Below are 23,475 nucleotides of genomic sequence, written 5' to 3' on the forward strand. Positions count from 1 at the left end.
TTCATCTTAGGTCTAGTAACAGTCTAGCATTAGATACCTGTAGCTGTTGTGGTAAAAATTCTTTAGGAAAGATTAATACTGCTGCAGGCTGTACCGTTGAATTCCATTTGCTGTATTTAGCCACCCCAAACGTAAAGGGACTCTCAAGAACAGATGTAAAATGTGATGTACCTTGATTTTTTTCTTAAGGCCATGTTCAAACTTCATGCCATTCTTTGGAGGTAGGCTCTTTTTCCTCTACCACTTTGATACTTTTTGTCCCTGTGCTTCCCAAAATAAACCTACCTCAAAACAATGGCTGCAACTGAGTCCTAGAGAGCAGCTCTATTACACCACTCCAAAGTATGTTCATATTCTAGGGAACCATGATCAGAAAACAGCTTTAAAATTTCAAGATTCCAAAGAATGGAGTGTGTCCAATGGTTAGGGCAGGGCCTGGGAACTAGGACTCCTCTACTTGTTGCTAATACTGTTGCTGGACTTGTTTGTGACTGTTGATAAATCACCTTAGTTTTTCGGTGCATCTATTTACCTAGCTGCAAAATGAAAATTCCACTATCTTTCTAAAGCATAATGAGATCCTTCGATTCATTATTACAAGCGTTTATTTGGCACCTACTAACATAGTACAAAGTTTAAATGGAGACACTTAAGAGCTCAATAGGAGAAACTAAACACTCGGCTCCTCTTCTGCAGAAAGGTGGTGTTGTGCAAGGGCAAAGGATTTATTACTGGCTCTTTGGATTTTATGAACAGTTCTCTTGGCTCCCACTGATTATCTTAATGTAGAGTAGAGACTCTGTGTACCACCAACTGCCTGTCTGCCATTCAGTTAGGTGCATTTAAGCCTGCTATGTAACTTGGGCTGCTCCATTGCACTATTTGTTCAAGCAGCATGGCAGGTTAATGTGTGCAAAATTGAAGGGCAGGCAGCAAACACTGACACAGCTGAGGACGTAGTTAGTAAACTAGCTCATTTTCTTGAAAAGTCTGTGAATCAACAGCAATTAGTCATCCCCCCCCACAGTAAGCTCCTCAGTTCACATGAGGGACGATCTGAAAAGAGAGTGTGCTGTATATAACAGCTGTGGATATTGTTCGTGCTGAGAAAAAAGCAAGTAACGTTTAGCAGAGTCAAGTGAATCAAACATTCACATATATTTGCTGAAAAAATTATATACATCTGTGGCAAGGCTCTGCCAAGTTTGAAAGATAAGCATCATCTAGTCACTAAATTAAAAAAATAAAAATTTGACTTTTAAATCTTTTTCTTTTTATCCATGTTCAAGAGCACAGACAGTTTATTTTGTTAGCACATTTGGTGGAAAATGTATATTTGTGTGAGTATCCATGAAAGTGGTGAAAACTGGGTATTTGTTCTAGGATATGATGATGGAAAGTAATAAGAAGCCGCTTATGCCTTACAATGTAAATAATCCACAGAGTTTCTCTATCGGATTTCAAAAAGGGTCACACAATAGCAGCCAAAGAGAAGCCTAAACACCCAGAGACTTAACATACATGTTTGATAAGTAGGAACATGCTGGTTAGTTAAATACATTTCACTTTGAACCCTGTTCCTTACGAGTGCAACCCTGGTAAAACAACCATCCCATATAAGAAATGGACTCTGCAGAGATTTCTATACCCATTCACAGTAAGGCTTTGAAGATATATGAAGTTTTATAGCATTTGTATTTTAAGGATTTAGGGCAAGTACATGTTCTACTGAGTAAAAAGAAAGTTAGTACTTAAAAGGTTCAAAAATATATCAATCAAGTAATTTTTTTACATAAATAAATTATATTGATTTTGGATTTAACAGCTGAAAAAACCCTTTCTGCTTCCACTGGAGGCAAAACTGAACAAACTGTTAGTTAAATAGAGATAGCAGCATTTCTAAGAAATCTGTCGATAATGATACAGTATTTATGCTACAAGGGTGTTATTAAATAGAACATATTTAATGATCTGATTTTTTTGCATTATGATCAGTTACATAATTTTTTTTAAAAAATCACATCCAATTCAATAAAGTGGGAATAAATTCCTTGAAAATATAAATTTTAGGTCATGGGTAACAGACTTCTTTGAGATGCTAATTGTAACATGTACATAATTTATAATCCCAAATGTATAAAAGACAATGACAAAAAGCATCATAAATAAATAATGCAAACTGAAATAGTTATGTCAAAACATTTGGACCATCTGATAAATTAGGAAAACTGTAACAGAAAATAAGTAAAAAATACAGTAAATGGTGACAATCAAATGCAAAACTGATTACTAGCACACTTCAGCTCCCTCAAACAGTCTGTCATTTCACTGCTGCACCACTAAGTGTTTATTTCAAGTCTCAAACCATGAGCTGCAAATTAGAACAAGCCCAAGTGAAAGAAAAACTAAATAGGAGCAGTGAGGAGCGAGGACTACATGGAGTTTACCTGTGGAGGTGTCATAAGACACAGAGTTTGGTGGACTGATCACATTAAAAACCCGTGAATTTAAAATGCATACTGTAGAATTATTTGCCAACGGGACTGCTGGGAACACTGTTCAACAGCAAATAGAACAAAGAGGAATGGAAAGAAGAAGCAAAAATAATCTCTTCACAGTCTAACCCTAGAAAAGGAAGATAAACACAAGCTTTGAAAACCTCAACAGTCCTTCTCAAAGGACTCACAATTGTAAAGCCAGTCCAACAGCTTTCTGTTTGTTTTGTTTTTGTTTTCAGAAAATATGTCACTTATGGGGGGAGGAGGAGAACTGTAAAAAAATTTTAAAACTCAAAAGCCTCAGTATTCATATAAGAGCATTATATGAGTGGCCTGTCCATTGTTGGAAAAACAACTCTTTACAGGACTTCTGATGCCATAGATGAGAACTGAATACTAGCAGACCGGTGAAGTAACTGGTAGCTTTAGGTACAAGAACCTCAATGAAAGACATGCAGGATGTGCAAAACCTTTTCAGCACAAGCTGGAAAAGTTCTTGTAACTAACAAGGAAAGGGCAATTGAAAGTCCACTAAATGTAAAAAACTTTGGTTTTAAAAAAATATAAAATAAAGTCTACGTAATCTTTTCACTTACTGCAGTTTGTCTCCAAAACTCCAAGGAGTGAAAGGGGAGGAAATTATATCACTACCAGTTATGCTTTTTTTTAAAAGAAATGAATATATGCATTTTCAATCATTAGTTATATACTTCTGTCTATACTACTATTCTAGTAACCATGATAAAATAGGGAAATACTTTAAATCAAAAATACACATTAGCACTTACTATAGCTGTGCTTTTTACCCCAAAATACAGTTTTATTCATTCAGTGTCACTGTAAAAAGAAATACCCTTGTCTGCATTGAGATCAAGAGATGAAAGTACTTTCTTTTACTCCGGTTTTGCTTTTTAATTTTTCCCCAGATAACTGAGCAATTTTGGGGGTGACCAAGTGCTGGATTTACTATTGTTGATTGGGATGAACAACTGGATAACAGAAGAAGAATTCTGTGCCTCCCATACTAACTAGACAACACTGTTTATCTAATAAAGTGGCAAGACCCTGCAACTATTAACATATAATATGTCACCATAGTTTTCTTACAGGGAATTAGGTAGATAATATTACTCATGGAAACACAGGTTTTATGAAGGTGAAGAGGGGGCAGGAGGGTAAGTAACAAATATTTATGGGATAAGAAACTTACAAGCCACAATCTTTTTTCTTAATGAAACAAAAATTCTAATTGGTATTGTTAATTTCTTTTAATTCCTTCTCTTCCGCTTGTATGTCATGTTCTTTCTCTGATGACAAAGATTGGGTTTGCTCTGTACAGTTTTGACTGTTTGCAGCTTCTTTTTCAGACAGCGAGACAGTTTCTGGTTCTGGATTTGTTGGTTCCCCTTTAGCTTTCTTTCTCTTCCGCTTCTGGCTTTCTAGATTTGTTGCCTCAGAATGTCTGGTTTGTTGTATGCCTGGCAATGTCATGCCAATACCAGGGGAAAGAAACATAGATGGATAGAGCAGTCCAGGGGACATTCCTGGGATAAGAAATGGATTAAAAGCAACAGGACTACTGGTAGTTATTGCAGATTCTGTCTGATCAGAAAATGAACTAGGACCAGGTTTGTCTTCAGACAGAGGTTCATTTTTCACATCCTGGCTACTTTGTTTGTCCTCAGTAGCTTTTCCTGTATTTGATGTACCACTTTTAGTTGTGCTTGTTAATGAAGCTGGAGCAGTTGAAGTACAAGTAGTTGTCATTGGTGGGTTTAGAAGTCCTCCAACACCAAACATCTGCGGTACAGTAGCCATGCCCGGCAGCATCATAGGCAACATACTTAGGGTGCTTTTGACATCCTCACCAGCAGGCACTGCTGCAAATCCAGCAGGAAACCCAACCAGCCCAGTTAAAGGGATGCCTTGCATGTTTCTCATGTTCTGAAGTCCCACTAGATCCATTCCAGCAATAAGTCCATTCATGAATAATGGTCCCATTCCAGAAGAAGAATCCGATACAACGCCAGGGGCTTTAATAAGTTCGCTTCTTGGCCTCCTCCCTCTTCGACGGGGCCCGGTGTCCCGGAGCACAGGCTCAGTTAGGATACGATTGAACTTGCTTTCTGGGAGGAATCCCTGAGAGTGACAAATGAAACAGAAAAAGCCCAAAGGTTATTGTAGTCCCAAAGAAAACTCAGCTTGTCATGTGCTTACACCTGGGCTCCCAAAGTTAGCAACACACGAGCCCCTGTTGGTATGGTTCTGAAGATGGGATTTGAGAGGGATAGAGAACTTTCACCAAAGGGATGCTGTCAGTGCAAAACACCTCCCGCCCTGCCCCTGGCATGATGCTGCAGAGAAGTCCAAAAGCTCATGGGGAGGAGAGGAAAAAGCACTTTTTGCTCTGTGTAAACAATACAATTTCTGCTTTTCCTGAGCTTCCTGCATGGGTGAGGTCTGTTGCTGAGAACTGACATCTTTGATGACATCAAAAGCACAGGGGCAGCCCAGTGTCAGTGATGCTAAATCAGTTCCCATCCCAGCTTGAATTCTGGCTGCATCACCAGGTGAAAAACATGACTGTTTAGACTTTAAGGGCCAAATTTTCAAAATCCCACACAACAGCAAAGCTGCAAAAAATGCACATGCAAACAGAGTGTGCTTATTTTCTGGAGCTCACCCATTACTTCGAGCTTTAATATATGGCTCAAACCGTTTTGTATAGATATTAAACAATAAGGGTCTTCTGGATCCCCAGACATAGGGCTAAGCTACACACACAACCTGGTGTGACTGTGTCTGTTTAAATTACAAAATAACCTAAGAGCATCTACAGAATAGCATTAAAACCTGTTATCCAACATTCTTAGCACAAACATTTTAATATCTTTCCTCTTACGCCTAATTCTTGGGGTTTCAGGATAGCAAATAGGTTGCAAATGATGCATATTTAAATGGAAACATTTTGCATTTAGACTTGAAAAGGGTAGGAGCTCCATGCACTGCATGTGCCCTGCAGGCTGGATCAAAATATACTGGAGTTTCACATGGCACAACTACTGCACATAAAAGGGTAAATTTTCTACTCAGCCTCCACCTGTGCTTGTGGCAAACTGTGTGTGCACATGTGTGTGCCCGGACTTGGGAGGTGCAAACATCACCCCATGCTAACGCTTGTGGGAGTGCAGATGCTAACAGACATGCAAATGTTAAGCTAATAGAAAGATTGCACACAACAGTTAGCAGGCATGAAGGCCTTTGCATCAGCAAAGTGTGGGCACAAGTGGAGGTTGCTTCTTGAAAATGTATACAATAAATGCCAAACCCAGTCCCTGAAGGAAGCCTAATGACTCAGTGTGAGATAGAAGTTGCACTGGCGGCTTGCTCTCTGGGCTGGTGGAGCTGGCACCATCCTGGCCCGGCAGCTCTTTGTTTCTTGAGGGAATAGGTCAGTCTGTCACTCTCTAGTGCCAGTTGTAGAGCAGCATAAACCTTCAAACTGCCCATGCTCTCCTCCCACCTCCCAACCCAGCATGAGTGCCACACACAACTCCACAACCAAGAAAAGGGGGGGGGGAGGGGAAGAAGAGAACAGGGCCACATTAAAATGGATTAACCCCACCCAACACTAGCTGAATCTCCTTGCGATCCCTGTCAAAGGGAAGTAAGAGCTCCCACCCGTGGCAGCTTGTTGTTCATTGGGGCAGTGATTCAGAGGTCAGGAACAGAAAAAATAGTGGGGCAAATTTTGAAAAGTGCCTCCCTGCACATAAGGCCTATTAGGCCTGTTAGAACATTTGCATGTTTCTTAGCAAATGTGGGATTTGCAGGAGTTGATATAGAAGCTGAGCTGAGGCCACCTTGAAATTCTGACCCATATGGTCACATTTTGTCCGTTTCCTGTCCCAGTCCGGCCTCATGCACGAGTGTTCCCTCTACAATATTTCTAGTGCCTTGTCTCGTCATTTCTAAACATCCCAAGTCTTAAATCTCTCTGTCCAGTAGATTTTCTTGATATTTAGCCTAAACTTGCCTCCTCCCTTTCCCATCACTGCTAAATATTTCCTCTTCCACTTTTCCTAGCTACCTGTCAGCAATCTGCAGGGTGCTCAGCTCCTCCCTGAGTTGTCACTTAGCCACACCAGGCAGAGTTGCTCCTGTAGATATTCCCTCCCATGTGTGTAACTGAGGCCCTGCCTCCCAATTCAGGGACCCTCCTTGGAAAAAAGGGGGTGGGGATGGGAAGAAGAAAGAAAAGATGACATGATACAGATTTCTCCAAAAGCTCTAACTTACTGAAAGCTTAACAATGTCAGCCCAGTCTGCTGCAACAGCATACTCCAAGTTTGCATCAAGCCACCTTGGCAATTCCTTCAATGCTGGTGCCATGGCTCCCCCTAACTATAAAACACAGTAAAAGGATGACCTCTGTTCCAGAAAGAGAGTTATGCAAAGTTACATAAGAAATATGATTAACCTTCTAGGTGTACACATAAGTGAGGTGCAGCTGGCCTCCCTGTTCAGGGGCATTACTGCTGCTCCCCAACACTCGGCAGCTATGATCATTTCTTAAAACCAAACAGCCTGGAGTTTTGATTCCTTATGTGGCATCAGCAACCCAAGTTTCACCTGCAGACAGTGTGTGGTGTCCAGTGAGGTGCACAGCCTGGGCCTACTCCCGTCTACGTCAGAGAATTTTGTCACTGGGAGGAAGGATCTCGTGCCGAAGGCTCTGTACTAGCACTCAGCCAGAAACGGAAGCCAGTGCTCCTCTGCCAGCAACTCGCTGAGACCTGGCACAAGTCACTTTTTCTCTGTGTCTATGTCCCCCATCTGGCAAACAGGGATAAGAGCATTTGCTTCTTCTATTTATTTGGACTGTCTGACTCTATGTTTGCAGTGCCCAGTGCAGTGAATGTCTGTATTGGTGCTGACTGCAAGCTTCCTCTGTGCTGCTGCCAGACATTGTGGCTCCCTGACCTGTGGAGAGAGGGAAGTTCAGTTTCGAGGGTCTGTTCCGTCTCTGGCCTCCCTGCTAAGCCTGCCAATGAGGGGATCAAGTTGTGGTGATGGTGGCTTTTGTGAGGGGGATGCTCAGGAGCTGGCCTGAAACTCACCAGCTCTGTCCAATGGCGGTCTCACTGCTGCAGCACAAGGAAACACAAGGGGAGCTGAGCCAATGTCTTTCTAACTCACCAGTTTGTTTGATTTTTAATTAAATGATTATTTTTAAAGTCACCTGCCACGATCACATGGGTTTGTTTTAAATGGAATTTTGTGGGCAAGTTAAGGTCCTTCATCACTGTAAGGAGAAGATACAAGAACTCAGCTGCCTGAGACTCGTCTTCTCTTGTCACACCGGGGTTTGCACTGCAGAGACAAAACCATGATCTTGACTCAGACTTTGTGCTACTTTCTCAACATTTTTGAAACAAGTGAGAGAATGTGCTTGAGAACCTGTCCACTGCTTGCACACAGCATGGCTCTGCCCAGGACTTGGAAGAGGATTTACATGCTGTTCCTGCACTTCTCAATCAGGGACAAAACAAAGACATTTGCACCACATCAGAAAAATACAGTTTGTGAAATAATTCCAGGAAATTGACAGGTAAGGATCAAATTAGCCCCTGCAGCCAACTGCAGGCATTACTTTGATCCTTTAAGCTGAATTGCTTTCCTGTTGTGGGACCCATGTGCCTTGGTGAGTGTGTATATCTAGAAAAGACGGTTACTAACCTTTCTGTAACCACTGTTCTGTAGCTCACGAAAGCTTATGCTCTAATAAATTTGTTAGTCTCTAAGGTGCCACAAGTACCACTGTTCTTCAAGAGGTGTTGCTCATGTCCATTCCAATATAGACTTTTTTTCCCCTAGTTGTATCTGTCAGGTCGACTCTGGTGCCCCCTGGAGTGGCGCCTTCATGTATTGGTATATAGGCACCGGCTGACCTGCCGCCTCCTCAGTTCCTTCTTGCCAGTAACTGACAGAAGGGCAGGAGGGTGGGCTGTGGAATGGACATGAGCAACACATCTCGAAGAATAGTTATGGAAAGATTAGTAACTGTCTTTTCTTCTTCGAGTGCTTGCTCATGTCCATTACAATATAGGTGATTCCCAAGCAATCAGTCAGGTGGTGGGATTAGATTTTCTTCAAGACATGGACTGGAGGACCGCTGTACTGAAGGCTCCATCACCTCTTGCCTATTGAGTAATGGTGTCGTGTGTAGTGGATGGAAGACCAGGTTGCCACCTTGTAGATAGCTATGACTGGGACATGAGCCAAGAATGCTGCTGCTGAGGCCTGCGATCTCATAGAGTGCACTAAGTGTGGGGGAGTGTGACAGAGTGCTAGGTATGAAAGCCTGAGTCAGCACTCTGTTCACAGCAGCTCCTATCAGGCAAAGCAGATTGGAGCTGACTAAGCAGAGCTCTGCCTAATTTGTGGGCAGGGTGGGGCAAGGCAGAAAGGCTAATTAAGCCATTAGCCAGAGCCCACAAATAGGCACAGGAAGGAAGTAAAAAGGTGGGAAGCAGGCAGTAAAAAGGAGAGAGAGATTGCTCTCCCCTGCTTGTTAAAGGCGCTACGTATGTTGTGATGGTGGTGGGCCTCCTTTATAAATAAACTGCACAAGGTGTTGGACCAGCACGAGGGTCTCTGCGTAGTTTGTCGACCAAGACAGAAACAGGACCAAGCAGGCTCCGTTACACGTGGGGCCTTGTCTGGGATCTGAGCCAGCGCAAGGGTTTGGTGGCCCGTGCAATGGAGGAGACCCTGCAATGGCTGGTAAAACAACAAGAGGTGATGCAGAAGGCCCTACAAGGTTTTCAACAATCCCACCACATGGAGAGACAGGCTTTGCTTGCCTGGCAGGCAGAGCAGCAGAAAAGCCTGCAGGACTTCATAAGGAAACAAGCCAGTATCCAGTAGCAGCTCCTACGGAAGGTGGTAATTTCCCCGATGGGAGATGATGCCCAAACACGGAACCTTGAACTATGTAAAATGGACCCTGCAGATGACCCAGATGCATTCCTGGACACTTTTGAAAGGGTAGCTATCGGTGCAGGTTGGTCTAGAGCAACTTGGGCCATGCAGTTCACCCCTTATCTGTTGGGAGAAGCCCAAGCAGCCTATATGGCGGAGTGAGGAGCAGGCCAAAAAATATGAGATGGTGAAGGCAGCCATCCTGGATCGGGAAGGGATGTCTACTGGGGAATACTGCCAAAAGTTCAGATCAGCAAGGTTAACAGGAGGTTTATGGCCCCTGGCATTTGCACAAAGGTTGATGGACTGGGCCACCCGCTGGTTGAGACCAGATACCCAAATGGTGGTGGAAATAATGGAAGCTCTGGTATTAGAACAGTTCCTTCAGGGCCTCCCCAAGAACATACAAGCGTGGGTCAGGCAACATCCACTGAGCACAGTGGATGCTGCTGTGAAACTGACAGAAGAGTATGCAGAGGCAGCCTTTCCCAGGAAAGATGGGCAACCATGTAAGGATCCAGAGCTGGGGAGGAAGACTGGAGAACCCACAGCAAGAAGGCGCATGGACAGGAAGAACCCCGAAGAGTTCCAGCTGGGACTCGACCCATTATTCGCAATGTGGACTATCTGGACAGATGAAAGGGGACTGCCTGTACCTGGATTTTGCCAACTTTTGTGGCTGGACCAGGGCAAGAGGGAAGAAAAAAGGGCAAAAAACTGTTCACCATTTCTGTGATGGTGGGGAGGAAACTCCAGAAGGGCCTTGTGGATACAGCCTCAGCTTGCTTTCTTGTCCAGAGGGAGCTGGTGAATCCTCACTGGATAATTCCAGGAGCAACTATGGACACAGAGTGCATCCATGAGGATAAGAGGAATTGCCCCATAGCCCAGGTGCCCCTGGAGGTTCGGGGAAGATTTTGGTGGAAACAAGTTGGGGTAATGGAGGAACTGCCTTATCCAGTTGTCTTGAACATGGATTAGAGTCCCTTCCCCACTGGGAAGCAAGGTGGTGGGAGGAATTCCACATAAGGAAAAGGAGAACTGGCAGGAGAGAGAGGAGGAACCCCCAAAAAGAAGCAGGAGACACCCCTAGACAACAAAGCCTGAATCAGGAGACAAGAGATGTCCCCAGGGAAGTAAGGAAGGAGGTATGGAGGGACAGACAGCCCAAACTCCTTTGTAGAGGTCGGGGGCCAATGGAGCTTCCTGCGACACAACCCCCAGGAGAAGAAACCCAGGCACAGTTTGGAGACTTGAGGGAACGTGGTGCCCTGGGTCATCCAGGGGATGAGGGGAGTAACGTCTATCCCCTGCCAGATTCAAAGAGAGAGAATGAGAGGAGTAACCCCCCCCCCCCAGGATGGCCCTAGTGTGAAGACAAATGGGCTGCTAGAGAGCTATGGGGGATATTCACCCCCCACATGGTGAGAGGTCTGTGGGTGTGGGATGAACAAATCATCTGGGAAACCCAGATGATTGCCCTGGAGATAGAGAGGGCGGCCCCTCCGTAAGGGAGGCAGAGCACAGGGACAGAAGAACCTTGTGATTAGATAAGGGGGGGAAGGTGTGTGACAGAGTGCTAGGTATGAAAGCCTGAGTCAGCTCTCTGTTCATAGCAGATTGGATCTGACTAAACAGAGCAGTGCCTAATTTGTGGGTGGGGCATGGCAGAAAGGCTAATTAAGCCATTAACCAGAGCCCACAAATAGGCACAGGAAGGAAGTAAAAAGGGGAGGGGAAGCAGGCAGTAAGAGGGACAGAGAGAGTACTCTCTCCTGCTTGTTAAAGGTGCTATGTATGTTGTGAGGATGGTGGGCCTCCTTTAAAAACAAACTGCACAAGGTGTTGGACCAGCACGAGGGTCTCTGCATAGTTTGTCAATCGAGACAGAAGCAGGACCAAGGAGGCTCTGTTACAGGGAGTCACCTTCGCCAGTCATAGCACTTGAGGATGCAGGATGTTATCCAGGAAGGGATTCTCTGTGCCAAGACTGGGTTCCCCTTCATCCTTTCTGCGACAGCAATGAAAAGTTGAGTGTCCTTCCGAAAGGGTTTGATCCTTTCTATGTAAAAAGCAAGGGGACGTCTAACATCCAGAGTGCAGCTTCTGCTCCTGTCTCTTTTTATGGGGCTTGGGATAGAAGACTGGGAAAAAGATGTCCTGATTACTGTGGGAATGGGATACCACCTTTAGAAGGAAGGACAGGTGTGGGCGAAGCCTAGCTTTGTCCCTGAAGAAGACAGTGTATGGTGGTTAGGAGGTGATCTCAGAAACCCTCCTGGCTGAGGTGATGGACACCAGGAAGGCAGTCTTCCAGGATAAGTAAATCAAGGGACACATTGCCAATGGTTTGAACGGGGGCCCTGTCAACCGAGATAGCACCAGGTTGAGATCCCAGGGGACCAGAAACTGGTGCACCTGTGGATACAGGCGATCTAAACCCTTCAGGAACTGAGCACAAATTGGGTTGGAGAAAACCGATCTACCATTCACCGATGGGTAGAATGCTAAGATTGCAACTAAGTGGACTTTTGTGGAAGATACTGCAAGATCTTCCTTCTTCAGGTAAAGTAGATAATCTAGGATAAAGGGCAGCGTGGTCTCTAAGGGGGAGATCCCTTTCTGAAGTGACCACAGTGAGAACCTTTTCCACTTTGCAAGGTAGGCCAATCTGGTTGACTGCTTTCTACTACCTATAAGGATGCCTTGAACTGACACCCAGCAGTACTGTTCCATCTCACTCAGCCACAAAGGTTCCAAGCCGTCAGGTGCAGGGACTCTAGATTCGGGTGGAGCGTGCAGCCGTGCTCCTGGGAGATCAGATCTGACCACATTGGAAGGCTGACTGGCATGTTTATTGAGAGGTCCAGCAATGCTGTGAACCAGTGTTGCCACGGCCATGTCGGCACTATGAGAATCATATGAACCTTGTCCTTTCTGACCTTGAGCAGAACTTTGTGGATGGGGGTGTGGGAGGAGGCCCCATGTCCGAGGCATTTGTGACTAGCTCCATTGAAGGTGTGGGCCTTGTGAAGGGAACACCGGCACACACTGTCTCGCTCCAGCCACTACTGAAGGGCCTTGAGTGTTGCCGGTGGAAGTGAGACCACTCTGTCTAGTGGCTGACAACCTGATATGTACACTGATACCAGCCACAGTTGGAGAGGGCGCAGTCTGAGATGTGTATGCTGCACGGTGCAAGAAGTCATGTGGCCCAGGAGCTTCCAACAGCTCCTTGCCATGGTGGTTGGACATGCTTTCAGGCTTTGTATAAGAGCTACGATGGCCCAAAATGGTTCTCCAGCAGGAAAGCCCTCACCTGATTCGCATCGAGAATTGCTCCTATAAATTCTGTCCTCTAGACGGGTATGAAGTTAGACTTGTGTTCGTTGACCAGGAATCCCAGGTTCCTGAAAGTGAACAGTACGAGGCCCACGTGTTGGTCCACAAGCACCATGGATTGGCCGCTGACCAGCCAATCGTCTAGGTATGGGTAGACCTGCACCCCTCGTCTCCCGCCAGGCGTTGCATAAATATTCTCGGTGTTGCCAACAGGCCGAAAGGCAGCACTGTGAACTGATAGTGGTTCTGGTTTACCACAAATCAAAGATATTTTCTGTGGTCTCGGAAGATAGCGATATGAAAGTATACATCTTTCAAGTTGAGAGTGGCATACCAGTCCCCTGGATCTAGGGAAGGAATAATCAAGGCCAGAGAGACCATGCGGAACTTCAGCTTCTTCAAGAACTTGTTGAGGTTCCTGAGGTCTAGGACAGGCCTGAGAACTCCGTTGGACTTTGGGATCAGGAAGTAGTGGGAGTAAAACCCCTTGCCTCTTAGCTCCATGGGAACTTCCTCCACTGCCCCCACCCTTAGAGTGACTGCACGTCCTTGGCCAGAAGTTTTTCGTGAGAAGGGTCCCTGAAGAGGGACTGGGAGGAGAGGTGAGAAGGAGGGGAAGAAATAAATTGCATGGTATATCCCACTTCTACCATGCAGAGCATCCATCAGTTGGATGTGATGTTGGCCCGTGCCCAGTAAAAGTGGGACAAATGGTCCACAAACATAGGGATAAGATTCAGGTTTTGAACTGGTGCACTGTCCTCGGGTGCACCCTCAAAAGTTTTGTTTATTTCCCAATAGTTGTTTTGCGGGCGTAGATGTCGAGGCTGATGAGGAGTGAAGGGCCTCTCTTTTCCAGAGCCCCTTATTCCTCTTTTATCCAAAGTCTTGTCTCTGCTGGTGATGTGGCAGGTAAAAATGGCCCATGGGCTGAGGCTTACAATGCTTCTGGGATGGGGCCAGAGTGTGGAGGCCCAATGACTTCAGGGTCGCGATGAAGCTGGGCATCCATTTGTTCTGAGAAGAGGAAATGTTCCTCAAATGGGAGGTCGTAAGAACATAAAAACAGCCATACTGAGTCAGATCAAAGGTCTATCTAGCCCAGTATCCCGTCTTCCGACAGTGGCCAATGCCAGGTGCCTTAGACAGAATGAACAGAACAGGTAATCACCAAGTGATCAATCCCCTGTTGCCTATTCCCAGCTTCCGGCAAACAGCGGCTAGGGACACCATCCCTACCCTCATAAGGTAGGCAAGACAACTGAAGCCAGGAGCTTCGCCTCAGCACTACCCCCGTGATCATCGCTCGGATTGCTGTGTCTGCGGCATCTAGGGATGCCTGGAGGGATGCCTTGGCTATGGCCTTGCCTTCTTCCGCCAGGGCCGCAAACTCTGACCTAGAATCTGATGGCAGGAGCTCTTGGAATTTTTGCATGGCTGACCAAGAATTAAAGTCATACTTATTAAATAGGGCCAGGTGATATGCAATCATTAACTGGAGACCTCCCATGGAGTAAACTTTTATCGGCAAGAGGTCCAGTTTCCTGGCCTCTTTTGCTTTGGGCAATAGTCCTTGCTGTCCTTGCCTTTCCCTCTTGTTGGCCGCAACAACAACCAGGGAGCCTGGTGAGGAGTGGGTGTGCAAATATTCATAGCCCTTATGGGGGACGAAATACTTCCTCTCCACCCATTTAGTCATGGGCTGGAGAGAGGCCAGGGTCTGCCACAATGCCCTTATAGGCTGTAGGATGGCTTCATTCGGGGGCAAGGCTACTCTTGCTAGACCCAAGGGAGTCTGGATGTCTGCCAAGGCCGGGGCTGATTCTGCAATCTCCTCCACTTGGAGGTTGAGGTTCTGAGCCATCCGATGCAGGAGCTCCTGTGGGCTTTGTAATCATCCTGCATTGGGGCTATGGCCATGTCCGCCACTGCCTTGTTAGGGGAGGATGACAAAGAGGCCTGGACTGCCACGGGGCCTTGTATGTCATCTGGTGCTGACGGGTCTCCCGCAGGTGTCATCTGAGAGTCCTGGAGTTCTGCCCCGGGAATGGAACCCCTTTCTGACAGGGATGGAGGGAGCTCATCTCAGAGGATGCTGAAAGTGAGCGTCTCCTGTAGGAGCTCTGGACCATGTGCAGCCAAGGGGTCAACATCGATCACTGAGGTAGCATCTGCCATTGACCAGGGACCCATGCTGGAGGAGCGAGGCCCTGGACCATGTCAGCTGGGCATCTATGGTCCGCTCAGAATCTGCTCCCTTGTCAGGTGTACGACTTCTCCTGTGATTCGGAGCCTGAGGACCCGTTCCCTAGGCAAACAGGGTGGTGCCTTGCTCCTTGGCGCCGAATAACCGTACCATGATGGAGAGCAGCATTGTGGTAGAGAACGGTGCTGCAATGGAGAGCGCTGCTGTGACTTTGAGCGGCACCAAGACTGTGACTGGTCACGGGAACAAGACCGGTGTTGGGGCAAGGTGCAGTGTCACTGTGGCGAGCGTGTCTGTGGTGTCGAGTCTCTTGACGATGAGCAGGACAGAGGGCGGTGCCTCACCATCATTGCAGGCTCGCCCAGGACTGGTGCTTGCTCTCTTGGAACTGGGCCTTGCGGTGCCTGCGTTGTCCCTTGTGGACCTCCGTTTGGAGGGGATGGCGGTGCTGGGAGAGTTAGAAGGTTCCACACTGCCTCATATGCCTCTGGTGTCGATGGTGCTGCCAGGGTCGTCTCCCCTTCTTGGCTAACCCTATGTGAGGAGTCCATCGGTACTGGACTCAACGGGTTCCTCCCCTGGGGCCGGAGTCAACAGAGATGGTTGGATTGCAACTGATTGAAAGTGGCCCACCACAGATCTCACTCTAAGGTCTTTCTCACAGGGGAACGCCCCCGTTTTGACTTTTCTGTCCTCTTCTTCAGCACTGGTGATGGAGAATAGTGTCATGCTGTTGGCACTGACCTCTTGGGTGCCAAAGAAGCATACGGGGAGGAGGTCAGCACCAGGGAGCCTGGTTCATGCTGGGTTTCCCTAATGGATGCCAGTACACTCCTGGTCAAGGAAGCACTTGGTGCCAGGTCAGGCTGCAGCTCTGAAGCGGGGTGAAGTGCCCCCTCCACGAGAAGGAATTTCACCTGATTGTTTCTTTTTTGTTCTTGGTTTGAAATTCCTACAAATCTGGCACTTTCCTTGGATGTGACCCTCCCAGGTATTTCAAACAGCTGACATGGGAGTCACTTACTGGAATGTGCTTGCAGCACGCCCGACACTGTTTGAAGCCCTTGGATGTAGGCATGGCCTGGGCGGGATAGCCTTGCAGGGTGATGCTTACAAGTAAACTAACTATTAATTACTTACTATACTTATTCTAACTATTTACACTTATTTACAATTAAAAGTTAAAGAAAGAAGATCACTACGGGGATCACTTGCTGAGCAAGAGATAGGAGCATTCCAGCAACCACCATGGACAGAAAGAAGGAACTGAGGAAGAGGCAGGTTGGCAGGTGCCTATATGCCATGCCATGAAGGCACCACTCCAGGGGGCACCAGAGTTGACCTGACAGATACCACTGGGGGGGGGAAAGTCTTCCACTGACAGTGCACGCGATAGACACATACCTATACTGGCATGGACATGAGGAAGCACTCAAAGAACAGTCTGTATCTACCCTGCTGAGTCAGTTAATTATTGTCAGTAGGTTGGTATCCCCCAGGCACACTTGTGGCTCTGAGAGTGGTATAGAACCATGTGTGTATTACAGACTTGGTTACCATCCTACCTACTTCTCAGGATTTAAAATCCAGGTGGGACAGCTGGGTCTCTGCTAACTATTTCTATGCAGACCAAGGACCAAGCACAGCAAATGTCTGCTTACCCTCCGTCCTGTACCCTTATGGACCACAGGCACCCGCTCCTCTCCCGTGAGCGAGTTTATGTCCAGTTTGCTGGGGTCCTTGCAGCGCTGCCTCCTCTGCTTGGGCTTGTCTGAAAAACTCTGGAAGGCACATAAGAGAGCATTAATGAGAATGGATGGCTAGAAACTTGAAGGGAGAATGGCTAAGCCAAGCTGATGGTGTGAGGCAGGAGCATCTGTGCAGGCCCCACTGCACAGTTCTGCTTTTTGGATGAGTGCAAACCTATTTTGATAGGTCTGAAGATGCTTTTGCTGTGCCTCAGCCTAGACTAACTACTCCATCTCTGGCTGATATCTCTGCACACCTAGGAGTGCTGCCTGTCACTAAATTCACAGCAGAGACACTATGCTGGATCTTCTTAAAAAGTCCCAGCCATAATTCGGAAAGGAAGAGCACAGCAGTATGTGCCACAGTGTGTCAGCATCTTACATGCCTGGCCATCTGTCTGTGCCCAGCTGGTGTCTCTTGTCTTACTTATCCTTAGATTGGAAGCTCTTTGGGCCACTGGATATTCTTTTGGTTCTGTGCTTGCACAGACCTTGTGCAATGGCATTCTGGTCCAAAAATTAGGACACCTCACCACTATGGTAATACAAGTAATTAATAATCATGCTTATCCTACCAGACGTACTCCAGATACAAACCCTAGCCCCAATCTCCTTCTACTCTCAGAGTGCAAGTCTAGGGGAGCAAGTGTGGACCCATGGTTAGTGCATAGGACTGGGAGTCAAGATTCCAGGATTCTAGTCAGACTCTGCCCCGACTTCCTGAGTGATTGTCGTAAAGTCCCTTAATTTCTTTGTGCTTCTCTTTCCACATCTAGCAGGTGGATAAGACTTATAAGTTTTGCAGTTTCCCCATTTCCTGAGTCAGTTTGATTGTGACCAATCTCTTCTCTGCATTATGGCTTTTGGGCTAACAGGGCACCAGTCTGACCCCTAATCATAGAGGCTCAGGGACATTAATACAGGCCTCAGTGTCCATGGACCCTTGTTTATTATCTGCCTATCAGTTGATCCCACCTGAGACACTCAGAGAGGGAAATGTCCTACTTGGTCCCTTTTAGGGAGCTCCCCCCAGAACCAGGACCGCTCTTCACAGACTAGTTGCCAGTGTTGTTTTAAATGTCCCATGAGAGGTGCCTCCACCCCTTCCCTTGCAAGTTGATTCCATAATTTGCTGTCGGGAAGGTTTTCCTGTTATTCAGCCCACATTTTCCTTTGCTTAATTTCATCCCATTCTCTTGCTTGCTGATATTCCAGCTTTACCCGCTGCAAACGCACTGAGCCATGTGAACTCTAGATCACTGTTCTTCAGAGGGCAACCTGCACAGCTGCAGTAAGCCAATGCAAATGTATGGAAGGAAGAGGAAAACATGCAGCTACCTAAATCAATCAGAAACCAGGGTTTTTCTGCAAAGAAGAGGCCCTAGACCCAGTCCTGGCCTTCAGTAAAGCCCAGTCTGTACTGTCAAGGAAGCACAGAGCACATTAAAACTGCCCTTACCAGACAGATGAGGATTGCCCCCACATGGGGAATCCCACAGAGCCAGTGTTACACCACCGCAGGCACAGGGATGACTGGAATGCACAGTGCTCCAATAGTACTCACTGGCAAAACAGCCCCTTTGGGTGCAATTTAGAGCTTCTGGCTGCCTCTAAGACAGGACGGGGAGAGTGGCAAGGTAGCAGAAGGCCCCCCACACTTACGTGTGTTGAGTGCCACTGCTTCAGGACTCCTGAGAATCTGGCCTTGTGCATGTCGCTAGTGAGGTTTCTTTGGGCTATAACTAGTTCTGTCCGCAAATTCTGGGTTTCTCAGTTCTAAGCAGTTGGTCATGCTAACGTACCCATCCGCCTCAGGAGCCACTCACTGCCTTGCTCCGAGTTCCCAGGGAATTTTTACACACCTCAGACTGCAGTTCGGGAGTGCACAATCCCTCAGCATTAAGACACAGCTTTTTTATAAGTTTCAGAGTAGCAGCCGTGTTAGTCTGTATTCGCAAAAAGAAAAGGAGTACTTGTGGCACCTTAGAGACTAACAAATTTATTAGAGCATAAGTTTTCGTGAGCTACAGCTCACTTCATTGGATGCATTCGCTGGAAAATACAGTGGGGAGATCTATATACATAGAGAACATGAAACAATGGGTGTTACCATACACACTGTAATGAGAGTGATCACTTAAGGTGAGCTATTACCAGCAGGAGAGCGGGGGGGGGGGGGTGGGGGAGGGAACCTTTTGTAGTGATAATCAAGGTGGGCCATTTCCAGCAGTTGACAAGAACATCTGAGGACAAGTGGGGGGTGTGTGGGGGAATAAACAAAGGGAAATAGTTTTACTTTGTGTAATGACCCATCCATTCCCAGTCTCTATTCAAGCCTAAGTTAATTATATCCAGTTTGCAAATTAATTCCAATTCAGCAGTCTCTAGTTGGAGTCTGTTTTTGAAGTTTATTTGTTGAAGAATTGCAACTTTTAGGTCTGTAATCGAGTGACCAGAGAGATTGAAGTGTTCTCCAACTGTTTTTGAATGTTATAATTCTTGACGTCTGATTTGAGTCCATTTATTCTTTTACGTAGAGACTGTCCAGTTTGACCAATGTACATGGCAGAGGGGCATTGCTGGCACATGATGGCATATATCACATTGGTAGATGTGCAGGTGAACGAGCCTCTGATAGTGTGGCCAATGCGACCAGGCCCCACGATGGTGCCCCCCCGAACAGACACGTGGACACAGTTGGCAACGGGCCCCGCCGCAAGGACAGGCTCCCCGATCAATGGCCCTGCCGCACCTGTGTGATATATGCCATCATGTGCCAGCAATGCCCCTTTGCCATGTACAGTGGTCAAACGGACAGTCTCTACGTAAAAAGAATAAATGGACTCAAATCAGCGTCAGAATTATAACATTCAAAAACCAGTTGGAGAACACTTCAATCTCTCTGGTCACTCGATTACAGACCTAAAAGTGGCAATTCTTCAACAAATAAACTTCAAAAACAACCTCCAACTAGAGACTGCTGAATTGGGAATTAATTTGCAAACTGGATATAATTAACTTAGGCTTGAATAGAGAACTTGGAATGGATTGGGTCATTACACAAAGTAAAACTATTTCCCCTTGTTTATTCCCCCACCCACCCCCCACTTGTCCTCAGACGTTCTTGTCAACTGCTGGAAATGGCCCACCTTGATTATCACTACAAAAGGTTCCCTCCCCCGCCCCCTCCCCGCTCTCCTGCTGGTAATAGCTCACCTTAAGTGATCACTCTCATTACAGTGTGTATAGTAACACCCATTGTTTCATGTTCTCTATGTATATAAATCTCCCCACTGTATTTTCCAGCGAATGCATCCGATGAAGTGAGCTGTAGCTCACGAAAGCTTATGCTCTAATAAATTTGTTAGTCTCTAAGGTGCCACAAGTACTCCTTTTCTTTTAGCTTTTTTATAGACATCATCAGTATCTCTCTTGATTCTCTTTCCATAATGTTTCATGGTCTGCATTCAGATTAGTGAGCTACTTTATAGGCTAAATGAGCCAAAATATGAAAAAAAACAGCCCGTTGGAAGAAGAATTGGGTGTTTATGAGCTTCTGGGAACAGGTCTGGCGTGTTCTGAACACACGCTCCTCTCCTGTCTGTCCTCCATAGATCCTGGATAACAAATAACACACAAGTGGGATGGGTGATCAGGGGGCCTTTCCTCAGACACTCAGAGCACAAGGGTTTCAAATTTCATCTTCATTTCAACTTTGAAAGGCAAGAAATTATGTTCTCTCCCCTTCTGGTTTTGCTTGTGGTTTTGTGGCTAGCCCAATTCATAGATTCCAAGGCTAGAACGGGACCATCATGATTATCTAGTTTGACCTCCATAACATAGGCCAGAGGCCTGCCAAACAATAATTCCTGGAGCAGATCTGTTAGAAAAACAGCCCATCTTGATTTAAAAGCTGTCACTGATGGTAGAATCCACCACACCCTTAGCAAATTGTTCTCACTGTTAAAATTTACACCTTATTTCCAGTCGGAAATGTGTCTAGCTTCAACTTCCAGCCACTGGCTCATGTTTAAACTTTTCTCTGCTAGACAGAAGAGCCCAGTATTAAATATTTGTTCCCATGTAGGTACTTGTAGAATGTGATCAACTCACCCCTTAACCTTCTCTTTGATAAGCTAAATTGATTGAGCTCTTGGAGTCTATCACTCTAAGGCTGTTTTTCTTCTCCTTTAATCATTCTGGTGGCTCTTCTCTGAACCCTCTTCAATTTATGAAGTATCCTTAAATTGTGGGCACCAGAACTGGCACAGTATTCCAGCAGGGGTCACACCAGTGCCAAATATGAAGGTAAAATAACCTCTTTTTCTCGCCATATAATTATCTACATGAGGCTCATGTGCTAGTGCAGGGAACAGAGAGAAGCTATCAGAGCTGGGACAGCAGGCCTGGCTACTGAACGATGGGCTAAGGATCGGATACTGGGACAAGCTCAAGCTGTGCTCAGCCTGGGAACGGAAAGATTAAGCCTATGGAGGTTCGTGCTGGTTGGGTCCCGGAGCGACTGTGCCTGTGTGGTGCTGTTCTGCTAATCTAGGCTCTGTTCCCTGGGAAAGTGACACATCCAAACCCTCGGGCACTGCAGTGTGACTTGCCTTCTTGGGTTGTGTGGCTTGAGACTTGTAAATTCCTCCTACTTCAATGCCCTTGAGGTTCATTAGCAGCTCATAGGGCTGAGTAGGACCATGCCTGCTGCCTTCTGCTCTGTTGCAAAAAGTCTCCTTTGACTTAGCTGTGCTTTGTCATCCAGTGACCTAGATGAGATATGAGCTGCAGGCACAATTTTGGGGGCACCTAGATTCACAGCTCTGCCCATTCCCCAACCCATTTTTTTGAGGCACCAACCTCTAGTCCCTCAACAATCAGTGGGCAGCAAATCCTCAGAGCAGAGGCCTGCAAACAGAGAGCAGGTGTCAATGCCCTCTGCCAGGAATGTGGCAGCTATTCAGTGTCTTGCTTTGCCCTAGGTGTGTAAAGGAAGTGTATTAGCCCGCCAAAAAAGGAGATACCTGCAGCTCTGGAGACCCAGCCCCACCCCATTGCATCTTGACTCTAAGGCATTCCGCCAGGTCAGGAAGGAGGCAGCATTCGTAGACCTGAACCGTACTGAAGCCCGAGGACACCCCAGAGGGTCACTCTTAACTGTGCTGAGCAGGGACATCGATTGTGTAGTTCCGGACTGCTGTCCTTAGCCAGTCCAGGAGACTCTTGTTTGGGAACAGCCTTCTCTGTCCGGATGGCTTGTGGCTGTGACAATATGCGGAGTTGAGGTAGCGGTGACCAGCCCGTCTGGGTGCGGGCTGCTCTGTGCAGGCTGGGTCTGATCTTCCTGAACATCCTGAAGTGAAGGGAGAAGGGAGAGCCCATGTTGGGAACAGCATCATACTGCTAGTTCTCTCACCCCGATGTCACACAGAGCACCCAGGCAGAACCCGCCTCTGCAGACACCCAGGCAGGGCTTGGCAAGCTGGAGCCCAGGAGTTCCTGGTGTCCTTCACTTGGATCACCAAAAGCCACCAGGAGAAACGATCAGCCTCACAGACACCCTGTTTTCACTAGGGGTGAGAGAGCTGGGAAATGTGGGACCAGTCTGTGCTTCTGGGCGTCACCTGGAAAATGCCCTAATTGCCATGAGGCACAATGTGCTACCGGCAAACACAGCCCGGATCCTGGTTCTTGGGGAGAGGCCTCGCCCCACATCCTCTCTAGGGAGGAGAGGCTCCCACCAGCTGCATCTAGAGAGGGCATGGCACTACTTCAGGCAACAGGCTCTCTGCACCCCTGGTTTGCTGGCAGTACCCAGGCTGTGGGAAATCCACCCTGAGTGGGGTTTGCAGTGCTGCAAATCACCCACAAACTTTGCCAGGTGGCCTAGAGCTGGCTGGCTCCACCCAGAATGGGTGCGATTTATTCCTCACCCAGCCAGCCTCCTCTGGAGTCCCAGAAGGAACCTAAAGCTTCCTTGTTCCAAGAGCCTGCTGCCCTTTCCGGGGTGAATCTCCTGGGGCATGAGGAGGGGGCAGAGCCCTGCCTTTTGCTGGGGTGGGGGAATTCAGCCCAGTACCTTCCCTGGGCTCTCCATCCCTGTGAAGCCCTGTTGTGGTAACCAGGCCTATGAATTTACCCTCATTAGGAGTCCAGCTGTGAAGTGAATTAGAGCTCATGGATTGTCACAATAACCTATAATAGCAAATGGTGAGTGGAAAAAAGAGATAGGCTGACTTAGTCCAACCCAAAGGCCTCCTGATAGATCTCAAGGACTGTATGAAGATCATGCGGTAAATGAGCGCAGTGTGAGCCTGGAAATCAATGAACCAAAATTGGTGTGTTGAGAATTAGGCCTGTTGGTGGACAAAATATTGAGAGGATGGGACCAGGATGGGCTATTGTGCCCATCGCCCCATTTGGAGAGACTGAGAGAGACAAACTGGCTGTGAGGAAGTGAAGGGAAACGACTGCTGACTGACAGAGGCGAACCCTGGCTGACTGACGGTGGCAGGAGCTGGCTACCACAGCACTGAGAGAAGGGGAAGGAGGGTACTTCACTATCATGGCTGCCACCCATATCATCTCCTTCTTCACCTGGATCCTGAGAGATGTCCTGTCCAGACCAGGTCAGTCATCACCACCTCCACTGGTTTGATCTAAATGCTGAATATACCGCTCCCCTCCCCCCTGG

The 23,475-nt window shown here is 47.0% G+C and overlaps 1 protein-coding gene across 1 annotated transcript in view; it reads right to left on the reverse strand.

Moving 5' to 3' along the window:
• Nucleotides 1-3,421: 3,421 nt before the first annotated feature.
• CHD6 (chromodomain helicase DNA binding protein 6) overlaps nucleotides 3,422-23,475 on the reverse strand; it is a 138,275-nt gene continuing 118,221 nt past the window's right edge. The window contains 6 exon segments of the mRNA XM_043496052.1: nucleotides 3,422-4,637; nucleotides 6,798-6,902; nucleotides 16,692-16,811; nucleotides 21,899-22,012; nucleotides 22,014-22,034; nucleotides 22,036-22,134. Of these exon segments, the coding sequence (XP_043351987.1) occupies nucleotides 3,744-4,637; nucleotides 6,798-6,902; nucleotides 16,692-16,811; nucleotides 21,899-22,012; nucleotides 22,014-22,034; nucleotides 22,036-22,134 (1,353 nt within the window). The 3' untranslated portion in view covers nucleotides 3,422-3,743.

Source organism: Dermochelys coriacea, chromosome 13 (genome assembly GCF_009764565.3).
Source record: "Dermochelys coriacea isolate rDerCor1 chromosome 13, rDerCor1.pri.v4, whole genome shotgun sequence".
Taxonomy (NCBI): domain Eukaryota; kingdom Metazoa; phylum Chordata; order Testudines; family Dermochelyidae; genus Dermochelys; species Dermochelys coriacea.